This window comes from Neopsephotus bourkii, unplaced genomic scaffold (genome assembly GCF_033783945.1).
Source record: "Neopsephotus bourkii isolate Nb327-2 ecotype Australia unplaced genomic scaffold, CSIRO-AGI_Nbou_v1 NB_940, whole genome shotgun sequence".
Lineage (NCBI taxonomy): Eukaryota > Metazoa > Chordata > Aves > Psittaciformes > Psittacidae > Neopsephotus > Neopsephotus bourkii.
The window spans coordinates 1,344,539-1,356,824 of record NW_026901434.1 but is presented as its reverse complement, the minus strand read 5'-3'; the positions used below and the strand labels follow the sequence as shown (position 1 = coordinate 1,356,824).

The 12,286-nt window shown below is 36.9% G+C and overlaps 1 protein-coding gene across 24 annotated transcripts in view; it reads right to left on the bottom strand.

Moving 5' to 3' along the window:
- Positions 1–12,286, bottom strand: part of RBFOX1 (RNA binding fox-1 homolog 1) — a 1,299,775-nt gene that overhangs the window by 749,791 nt on the left and 537,698 nt on the right. For 17 of the 24 annotated variants that reach the window (XM_061358249.1, XM_061358247.1, XM_061358250.1 and 14 more), the window contains one exon: positions 10,404–10,466. The exons of 4 other annotated variants lie outside the window; for them this stretch is intronic. In XM_061358249.1, coding sequence (XP_061214233.1) covers positions 10,404–10,466 — 63 coding nt within the window. Of the gene's footprint in view, positions 1–5,688; positions 5,750–10,403; positions 10,467–12,286 lie in introns of those variants that run through there. 3 more of the 24 variants (XM_061358245.1, XM_061358251.1, XM_061358253.1) reach the window with 1 other exon arrangement.

The following is a 12,286-nucleotide window of genomic DNA, read 5'->3' as shown; positions in this document are numbered from 1 at the left end:
CCAACAATGATCAGTATATGTTTATAAAAGAATGTATCAGCCTTCCCCACAGTAATTTGCAAAGAAGGATATCCTGCATTTTGTTGTGTAAGGAAATACTGCACATTTAGACAATTATTCTTTATTTGTTTATATATTTTTCATCTAAAATATCCAGTGGCAAAAGTCTGTAGAATAGCATTATATATGAGGAAAAAAAATTCTAGTCAAGAGTCATTCCTTGATCATTTTATTGCGCCTGTAATCCTTGCCTTATGAGTTATAATAATATCATCATTATAATACCAATATTCAAATCAGTACCAGTAATAACTTAAATCTATCACTTTTGTCTCATTTCACTCTCCTGTCAACTCTTTTCCAAGGTAGAGAGCTCTGCATGTATTTCATGTCTTCCCTGTACAGAAGCTATTCCATACCTCTGAGCACTCCTTCCACCCTAGCCTGCACTACACCTTTTTGAATCACAGTCTAACCAGAACTGCAGCCAGGGAGCACAGGGAAGACCAGTGCCATCTCCAGCAGAGACAGACCTATATTACTGAATGTCTTTCCTGAAAATTGTCAAATACTCTATTTGCTTTTTTGACAGCTGTCAAGCATCGAACTAATGCTTCTGAGATCTCCATCTGATGTTTCCAAGAAAGGCTTCTGAGCAGTAAGTCACGCACTACCTCCTCAGGAATAGATTTACATCTAGAGTGAAATTTTGAAAGTAAATTTTGTTCTGTCACTTAATCCTACAGCTTCCTGCACTTTCCCAGTCAGTCCAGGTTTTGTCTGTTCTGAATAATTCTGGCTCAACAGAAAATCATGTAATTATTTTATCCCTTTTACACAGTAATAGTATAGAGTCTCATGGACTTCTACCTATAAACCCCCTTCACTGTAAAAATGAACCATTTAGGCATACCAGTGAAATACTAGGGGATCTACCTCATTACACTTCAGCCTCCTTGTTCACCAGGCACATATTTAAAATTTCTCCACCGCTTCTCCTCTCTGTGATGAGAGGAAGACCCTAATATCTAGGTTCTGTTACCAAAGTCTGTGTTAGGTTATTGCTCTCTTCTGGTTCTCACTGCATTTTCCCACTTACCTCCTTATCTTTACAACTATCCCAACTTCTCTTTTCCCAGTATAACATATAGTTGCTATCTGCAGTACCTGCCCTTTTATCAGCAACAACATCTGCCACTAACCCAGTGCTGCAAATCTTTTTGTAATTCTGTGTGATTTTTCTGGAGCAACTGCATCATCGGCAAATAAAGACAGGGTCTTCCAGACAAGCAGTTTCTCTCTCTCTTCCCCCATCTCTCCCCACCTGAATAGATCTTCGTATGAGAACCTTCCTGACTTTGCTATAAAGAACATTACTCCACGGCTTATTTTCAGGTTAGAATATTTTCAGGTGGCCTTCCGATACTTTTTAGGGCTTCTATTCTTTCCATTCTACACTATAAGCGATGGGAGGGTTATGGTGTTTTTCTCTCTTCCTTCAACATTGAGCCCAGAAAATGTATAAGGAAGGGGCAACATTTCCACCTGGAATGAAGCATGGATCCATGTAGAACTTCACTCCCACATCTGAGGGAAGCATGAGAAATATCCCATGAGGAACAGAAGTGGAATAGAACAGACAGAAGAGGGAGAGGAGTGAACCTGAAGCAGACTGTGACTGAAATCTTCACACTGGATGGAGACAAAATAGCATATGTGATAACTTCCCCACTTTTTCAGACCACTTTGAACAGTAAAAAAGGTCTCCCAAGAAACTATGAAGGGAGTTCTTTAATATCATGGAGAAAGGTTAGGGGGCTGATTACAAGGGCCTCCATTTGCTACCAATGATCCCAAAGGAAACAATTTATGGACACTGGGGGTCATACTGTAGACACAACCAAAGCCAAGTGAAATATGGGCCATTTTCTTGAAAAACATGAATCATCAAAGAGCTGTATCCTATGACACTGAAGTGGCTTTTACGGAAATCATGAATGTAGTACAAATATCCCTAAACCTATGAAGAATCATTCTATTTCATTTAACTGCACTGCTGCTTTACAAGTACTCTTTTCAGAATTTTACTGCTCTCTCCCTTTAGTACACAATAGAACACAAGTAAAACCCTAGCTGTAATGATATTCCTCAAGTTATGCAAATGCAGATTTTCTATGATAGTTAAACATCAAGTATAAAAGAAGATATTTGGTTTCCCACCACCGATTAAACATATATGGAGTATATTGCTTTAAACACACCTGCAGGTTGTGAATCTATATCCTCCTAACCCCATTCCTTAAATTAACCACCCCAACTCAGTAATAAGAAATTGCATTGATCTGCAATGAACTTGTGTAATACCACTTTTAGCTTATTACTGCCTTCATCGGTAGCCAAGAGTTAGAATAAAATTTTTCCAGGTGAATACTGTTGAATCTCCACAATTTTCATGTATTCTGAGTTTCTGCCTTGAATGACAAAAGCACCCCTATGATACTGATTCTGCCTTGATACACTCAACTCCCATCATCTGGATGTTCCCACTGTTTTAGTGATAAAACTGATCATCTCTGGCACCAAGCGTCAGTGCACGTGGGAGAATACCAAACAGCCACAAATAGATGAGAGTGCTATCACTTCGTCTGCCTTTGTACCTTCAGATTGAATCCTGTGTAGATGTTGCTATTTGCAAGTGATTTTTGCATAATTAGATTTCATATTTTTGCTGTTAGGAGTCCCCTACTATGATTCTTTACAGCTATCTGGTGTACTAGTGACCAAGCTACGGACACACTTGTCAGAAAAAACAAGCCCTGTTGCCTGTAAGATAAGGCTCAGAACCAGGAAACACAAACATTTGGAAACCGTAACTCATGCTGAAATTTTCCTTTGGCTTTCAAGGAATGTGACTGGCAAAGCAATTGATTTGTACTTCAATATCCTAGCCTGGTTTATACAAAAGATAGGAAATCACCTTAAATTATTTTGCCTCTGCAACTTTTATTACTTGTAGACTGTGCAGATCTAAAAATCAATAGCACACAACAACTTGGTCTTGATAAAAATATAATCCGTAAAGGATTTCACATCAATCTTTTCTCAGTGTAGGCCTTACATATTTTATTTTTATTTTTTTTTACTGGATCATTTAGCTGTGCAAAATACCCCTCAAGATAAAGAACAAAAAACCAAACTAAATCGTCAAACAGAACCACTACCCCTCTAGTGTTTCTATTCTACCACTTGGTCTCTTTTCCTAATGTGCTCATAAAACTTCGCTCCTATGGGGTGCAGATGAAGGAAGCAGTACCTTCACAGTGAAGAAGCAAAGCAGCAGTTTTACTAGTGTATTGAGTCTGGCTGGGATAGAGCTAATTTTCTTCATAGCAGCCCATGTGGTGCTGTGTTTTGGAATCGTGTGTGCAACAGTGTTGATACCAAAACAGTGCTATTGCCAGCCTATTGCTGAGCAGTGCTTGAGCAGCATCAAGGTTTTCTTTTTGGAATAGGGGTGCACAAGAAATTGGGAGTTGAAACAGCAGGGATAGCTGACCCCAACTGTCCAAACACGTATTTCAGACCATATGAGACTTGCAGCCAGGGTCCACACCATGTACAGGTCAGTGGGTTTCTTGACTTGGTCACTATAAAGAAGATATATCCAAGACTGAAATACAGACCATGGCAGCTGAATACGACTTGTGCGCTGGTCTCCGAAACCTGCCTCATCTAACAAGCCAAGTGCTTCAAGTGCTACAACATGCCAGCACACTGTCTGTCCCAGAGAGGTGCAGGCAGCTGTTCTCCCTCTATATACATAGACCAAGTTCTTCCATCAATCTGTCCAAATTTGTCCTGCATGATTAGTGTGCAATAATTTTGGTAGCTCACACACAAATCTCTCTCACGAATGTATTAACAGACGTAAATATATTTCAGTACTGTAAAAGTTACAGGCTTAACTATTTGGCAAGAAATCCCAAATTGCTAAGCCCCACTGATCAGTGCTAGAGCACCCCCCTAGTTGCTAGTTAGCTTCTAGAAAGGTCCAGCCAAAAGCAGTTCTAAGAGGCACAGTTCAACTTCTGAAGGTGGTGAACAATGCTGAAGAACGTTGCCAAACACAAATCCATTCTGTCAAACTCAAAATGCTGTTTTATTTTTTACATCTCTTAAACTATGTAGAATGTATTCTTATTTTCCAGCATTATTCTTCCTCACTGAAGACACAATTTCAACTCACAATCCTATATTCAAAATTTAAAGAGCCAGCAGTTACATGATTTCTACCGTATCTTGCAGGATCAGTAGAAATTCTCACAGAGTGTGTTTTCTGTTGGTTGCACGAAAGCTGCTCAGGAATGACATTATAACACAGACTTGGCAAGTCAATAACTAACCTCAACTGGGGGGGAGGGGGGGGGGGGTAGAGAAGAGGAAATTAAACTTCCCGCACATCTAATCCAATCATTACAATCCAAAAAGCCTGTTCATTTCCATGAGCAGTAACACTGAAACAATAATAAGCTTTGCTCTGTGCTGCAACCAGACATAGCTCAGCAGGTTCCCAGGTCCAACATACAGTGCACAAAAAGCCAAATACTGTGGCACTAGGTCTACTATGAATGCACCGTGCACAGGGACACAGTGATTCCCCGTTACAGAATGCTACGTGCATGCACTGCCGTGGGCTCATGGCCTTGCTGTTCCCTGACAGCCCTACCTGAATTCACTGCAGATGTGGCTACATGCTAACATGCAGTAACGCAGTGCACAGAAATGAATCTTCTATAAATCCTGGGCTGTGAACGCAGCCCAAAGCTCAGCGTATCACTTCTACAGTTAACAACATTTGCTGTACTGAGCTGCCCAAGAGCTTGCATTGACTGCATCTCCACTTTCATAATTAGCACTATCAGAAAAAAAGTTGCAGAAGTCTGTAAGCTCTTCAAAGAAGAAGAAAAAGGATCAAGCATGTATCTTTTAATAAAGAATACTACCACCCCTGACATGACCCAGGCTGTCATGAGGACTGTTAAATTTCAATTAGCTCTGAGCTATGCTGATAGGACTTAGGTAATTGCATGATTTTCTTGAGGAAAATTTCCAATTTTTCATGAGACAGGAGAGAGCATGGAATTTAAGTTCTTTTTCACTTGTTAAATGTAAAAATCATTAACAATAAAAGGTAATGGATTACAGGGAGAGCAGGAGGAAAGATGGTTCAGTGACGGAGACAATGATTTGGGATTTGAGAAATACAAATTCAAATTCTGCTATACTCCTCCTGGCACATCAACCAGGTTGTTCAATTTTCTTGCTTTTCCTTCTGTAATAAAGACATAATAACACGTATTAATCTCACAGGAATTTGGAGACATAACATCTCTTAAATAACACAACACTATGGAAATGAACCTGATCAAAAACATCTTAATGCTGTAATCTGGAGAATATCCAGAGCACATACAATTGCCAGTGGAAGAATTCTAAGCTACATGTTTACATGCATGTAAAAATTTTCATAATGCCTGAAAAAGAAAATGTGTGCAAAACAACATTTCTGAAGGAAATATCTGTGTAGTGGCAGAAAACAGGCTGCTACGTGCAGTAAATTCAGATCCTATGGTTAATCTATATTCAGCCCCTATAGCTTTTACTTGATATATTCAAAAGACCACTTACAAAGACAAAGGATTTAGAAAGTTCACAGAGGAATCCATTAGAAACAAATACTGACTGCATTCTTAAAATAGAGGAAGGAGAAAAGAAGAAATTGTTAGATATTTCTGTACATGCACATTTGTATGTAACCAAGAGAGAATTACAAAGTTAACTTTACTTACACAGTTATATGGGGCAGGATTTCCAAAAACCCACTTATGTTAGGAGCCTGCCTCTTGTTCCCAAAATGGCCTATTCATCTCAGTAAGTCTCTGCTGTTTAAAATCTTCTTTGAGAAGGTAACTTCTAAATTCTTTAGATGCTCAAATAAATACATAGACAACTATCTGCAGCAGTGATTAAGCACACTCTAACGAAGGACAGTTTCTTCCTTTGTTTATGTAGGAAGACCATGACTTAAGTGAAATGAGCAGCATAACCACCTGTAAAATCAAAAGCAGACCACCAGTATTCTGGTTTGCAGCTTTAACAAACATAAACGCCTGCCCTTTTACAATTTAGGTGGTCATAAATTATAGCAGTGGTTTAACAGGGATTCATGTAAACCTGCTACCACTTAAATGCTCTTTTTACTTAAAATCATTAAAGATTTTACTGATACAAATTTAAAATTAATGACATCCAACAAAAGAAAACCACATTCTCTTCCCCTACGTAAGCAAAGATCCCTATGCAGGAAGGAATTAAAGACTGTATCTAATCAACCACCAAAAGATGCTACCTTACACCAGCACTAGAAAAAAAAAACCTCAATCACAGGTCAAGCTTAGCCACCTTTAAAGCTTTTTCTGAAGAAAAAACATCCATGAGAATATTCTCCTGCTTATCATTAGGAGTGTGTAAATGCCTCACTGCTTCTGGTCCTTAATGAATTCCTGCAATAACTGTGAGGATATTTGAAGATATCACAAAACAACAATGAATAATATGACAATGAAGCAGATACTAACAACTAAACAGTTCCCCATCCTAGCTCAGATGAAGTAATGGAGCAGAACTTACTGCTTCATTTACGTTATCTAACTACCATTCTTCAACTCTTTCTTATTGTAATTCACAGATATCAGTAATCCAAAATGCTGCAATTTTAAAAATATTCAATTCTCTAATACTATCGCTCAGACTACATCAGAATACAGATAGAGGAATAAATAAGAATACAATCATTAAACCCTTTTTCCTTATACATTCATTAGAAAAATGTAATACTGGTTCATTTCTAAGAGAATTGTGATTATTTTTTTTTTTATAATAGCTCTCTTTCACAATTATATTCATGCCTTTCAGGTAGAAATCCCCAGATCATAATGAACTCGTCAGATTCCTCCACGGCAAGATATGTTGTTTTGGAAAATTGATTTATTGTATTAGCAATTTTAAAAGATGTGTTTAATGAGAGGGAAAATGGACCCATAATCCCTGATAACAAAACTATTTTCAATGCAATAAGAGCTATTTTTTAGTTATTTATTTCAAAAATGTTTACAATTGAAAGGAAAACACAGCTCTCAAATTAGAGAAAAGGGGTTTAAATGCCTTTCTTTATATGCCTTCCTAGGCCTTTACAGCAGAGTGACTAGTGTTGTATCACTGACAGACTGTAGGAGAAGTGAAGACAAGGCTCTTTTGAGACTGACAGCATATTTGCATATATGCATTTACATCCGCGGGGGTTTAAAATGTGGATTATCATGGCAGATCTTCCAAAAGATGCAACTATCAAATTAACACGGAGCAGTACCACTGTTTCATCCTTTCTCTATAACTTTGAAAACTTCTAGCCAAGGAAACACATCAGTAATAAAATGAGGTCACTTAACACTTAGCATGTTTATCAAGCTGTGTAACAACTATACACAATCTGAAGAAAAAAACCCCAACAGAATGGACAGATATAGAGAACTTTCCTCTCAAAAAGCAATTGTAAAACTTTCCACAAAACATGGAACAGAGAACAGTTTTCTTCTACACGTTTTTTTTCTGAACTGTTTTCAGACAACTTAGGTGGAACGCCAAAGAGAAAAGGCTTCTTTATTAAAAAACTACAGCTTTGGGCAAGGGAATTGTGTAGAGGAGGGCTTAGCACAGTAACTCATCTTTCCAAATTGGCTAAACACAGAGAAACACAACACAGGCACTGTGAGCTGGCCAAGCTTCCAACTGGAGAAACAGGCAATGAGCTTCCAACCTTTGTTGTGCAGATCATTGTCATTGCATGTAAAAGCAATCCCATTTCTTTTCTTTCAGTTTAAACAAGCATACAATGGCCAGCACACGGAGTTCATGGCACATACTGTTGCCTAACACTGCACTTTGCAGTATTCCCACCTTAAGGAATTACAGTTTCTAACAATGGAATGGGAAAAATGCTCTAGTTACAGGAATGAGTGAGGACTCTGCTGATCTAGGTTTCTGCTACAAACTGCCTGCCAGCCACCCTTTGTGCTTTATTTCCCATGGTATATTTGGAACAACTCTGTCTCCTTTGCTTGTCATGAGTATTTTTAGTTGTTTTCTGCAACAGTCTTCAATTGCTTTGTTTACTAGTTTGCTCAATGCACCGTAGCATTGGTTTTGTACTGCGGACATTATTGCACAATTAATAGAAGGTCAAATGCCGAATAAATCCATAAAAATTAATTTTAAAACCCAAGATTTCTCTGTAATTAATCTGTTTAAACTATAGTTGTCTCAATATATTTATCTATTACCATAAATAGACAAATACTGTAAAGCAACAATAGCTACAAATTATACATAAATTCAACTGAAGCATGCCAAACACAAAATTTACTGTGATTATTCCATGAGGTTTTTGACACTTGTGACAGACACTTGTTTCATTGCATGGAATACCATCATCTTAGAACGCCTGTGTTGGACCGGTACTGCTATTTTTAAATGCTTCTCCTAAACAAGGGAATGGGACAAACTATTTTATAACCAGTAATGTACTACACGTGTACATCATGTCACGGGTGAATAGGGCATAACACCCAGCCATATGGTGTACTTAGGAGCCAACTCATCTACATACACTGTTACCAGGCAACATGCTGGACTTCAGTCTGAGCAGGGGAAAAAATGACCTCTTAGCCCTAGAAGTTGATTGATAGTCATTGTGCTGGTTAGGTTACGATCACAAGGGAAAATAATAAAACCAATTATGCACATTGAGATTTGGCAGCATTAAACCTTCCCCAAATTCAAAATGAGTGTTTTCTTTTTTCTTGTCATATACCCCAAATCTCAGCTTTAGCCTGTTGAAGGAAGATTGATACCTTTTTCCTTCAACTACATTTATAGATACTGAAGCACTAAATTCACAGCCAAATTAAAGTTAGCTTCCTGAAAACATGCAATAATTATCTCAGGGACCACTGTCTCCCACAGGTTAGAAACCCTAACCTCATTTTTGCAATTTTTACCAGGTTTTTTCTAACAAAAGCTGTCAATTGCATCAAATTCTGCTAGGAGTTGTAAGGTTATTCTGTGATAGAAAATACTGTTTGTGATGGAGGAAAAGCTAAAAGCAACAAGCATGCTGAGCACTACAGAATTGATTTAAATCTGTCCTCAAGATGAACAGGCTTTTTTTTTTTTTTCTACCCTGTAAGCCAGGCAGTCTTTTTGAAATAATGAAGTCTTTTTTTTTCAAAGACATAAAGAGGAAGATTGTGTTTAGTGTAGAAGAATAAATGTAAAATGCTTATTTCTAACAAGGACTGAATGTCTCATTTCTTCAATGCCACCAAACTGTGTGTTGAGGAAGAACTCAACAACTATTAATACATTTGAACAAAAATGTGAATCTAGTCTATTATTTTGTCAACACATATGTTCAACTTCTTTACTTTCTACACATAGAAAGTACCTAAATACAAAACAGAAATCTATTCAGTCAGCCCAATACAGAACAAGTCGTGCTTATTTCCCAATACAAAATATTAGAGGACTGAAATTTATTTTAAGCAGAAATTATTAAAAATTGTTTGAGAAGTACCAAATATGCACTTATCAAGAACCATACGTTTAGGGTTGGGTTTTTTTTGCTACGTCTGTATATTATTAGAAGTATAGAAAGCTCTATCCTGATTAAAAAGTGCTTGATCAATATTGTTTCTAAGCATGTGTTAAACAAACTTTACAAGAAAAAATAAAACCGTGTATGAAAGAACAACAAATGGTTTGGATGCAAAACCCTCTTCTCAGAAAGGAAAGAGGTGCAAAATGAATTGGCACAATTACTTTTCCACATGTCCTATAAATTTTGGAGCTTAGTTCATGATATTCCCTCCCATCACAGGTGCATTTAAAAAGGAAAGCACAATGAATTATCATAACTGTTCTATGGACACTGAAAATAAGTGTCTGTGACTAATCCATATACAAAATGATTTCTTTCTTTCAGAATCAGCTGAAGGTAAAATAAGTACAGTAGTGATATAACCCTAACATGTAAAATGGAAATACAAGAGAAAAGCACTTGAACCTACAGCCAGAAACACAGATTATTATTTTCTAAGGGTATCACTGGCAAGCTGTTGTTCACAGATTTTGTACTTATGGTCTATTAGTCTTGCAATCCAGCATCGGCACGGCAAGTTTTGAATCCCAAAGTATCTCTTAATTCATTATGACAGCACAACAGAGATGTCAATCAAATTCCTAGGAAATTAAAATAAACAAACACTAACAAAAATCAGTGGACTTACTGAAAGAAGGCTCTGATCATGAAAACAATAGGCACCACTTGCATGGGGCTTCCGTGTAGTTTCCTAAGAACAGAAAAATACATTTGTACTGTAAATGAAGATTAAAAGCAGATCATATTTTGCCCTGTGTCCATGGAAGGCTGAAAGTAGGCTTTAAGATTCAAAGTGTTGGAACAAAAAATAGAATTGATAATGCATTATTTGGGCTTTCACAAGAAGGGCTGCATACATTATGGGGTCATAATTGCACTTTGATTGTAGTACAAAGCTGAACAGCAAAATCTGCTTATTGATTCACAAATATCAACAAAGATTTCATTATTTTATTAATCATTCAATAGGCAGTAAAATCTCCAGTTAGTCTGCAATCTACTTGGGTTCTAAATCCAGTGTTTGCATTATAAAGTTAGCTACTTAAATAGACATGCAGAATTCAAAATTTTCCCCAGTACAGGTTTCTGTTTCAATAGGAACATACAACTGAGAGTTACTTTTCATGGATTTTTCAAGTGAAAACTTCAAGCAATTTTGCAAAAGAAAAATTATAATACACACAAACAAAAGGGGCCACCCGTAATATATTTTATGTGCATATAGCTGGGAATTAGAAGAGGCTTACATTGTATTCCATGCCACTTGTTCTTATTGACAAGCAGCTGCTGACATGTAGTAATTTACTGAATTATTCATTGGGTTTTAGAAGTTACAGTAAGCTCAGACATGCTTTTTTATAACAGATTCTCCTTACATGCATTTTTCATTTTCATGTGCAGATGGTAGTTTATGCTCTCTGATACACTCTTAAAAACAGAAACACTAGGCATATTTTGAGTCATTAAACAAAATGCACAACTAGATCTATGTATTACCAAAACATTCTGAAGATAAATTTAATATACTTTTTATTCACTTCAATGAAATTCCAGACAGTAAATATATGGAGCAGTTATTCACAAAGTATGTTATTCTTTTATTGAAATCACAATTTCAATAAAAATAAAAATTAAAATTAAAATTAAAAAAAAAAGTCAAAACCAGTAGTGGCTCTCTCTCATGCAGTTGAGGGTAAATAAATAACAAGAATCTCCAGTACCAGAAAGGTCCACATTCTATAAGCATGTCAGGTAATACTGCAACCATCACACAGATGGGTAAAAACCCCAACAACTTCAGAACTGGGAAAAGTCACAGTCAGCAACAGAAAACATACTTGCACTTTGGTCCCCTTAGAGCAGGGACCATCACTAGGAGAGTGTCTATCAAAGATTCAATTTCAGAGCTGAAGCTCCTAGTGGTAACTGCAACTGTCTCACTGACCAAATCCCAAAATTAACCAATTTCTGAGCTAAGACATAAGTTTCCTTTTATTTATGAAATAAAGTAAACCAGATACACGCAAAAATACTACAGAAAAGGCAGCTCATGTAAGAAGGATGCATATGTGCATAAACTATACATTAAAACTAGTGCATCTGCTTTCTCGGTAGTGTTTCTTTGTATGAGATGTACTCAGCTTTGTCTGAGTATAACACCAGATAAATTAACAGTATTGAGAGGTCCTTAACAATCTCTGAGAAGTCTTTTTTAAGTAACTGGACTACATTTTCAAAAATGACATCTGATTTAGCATCTTGCAATGCTACAGTGAAACTTACTCATGGTCAACAAAACTGAATAACTGAAAATTAATTTCTTGGGTTTTCTCCATCAGGGTACTTGGGTTCCACGGTTTGAAATGAGTGTGATTTCTCCAATGCAAACTCATACTTTTTAAACTTGGTACTGATTAAAATGCCTCATCGAGGTTACAGTACAGTAATATTCCTTTTCTGAACAACTTTTATCTGACCACTCAATCCTAGCAGACTTGCTGGTTAGCATAA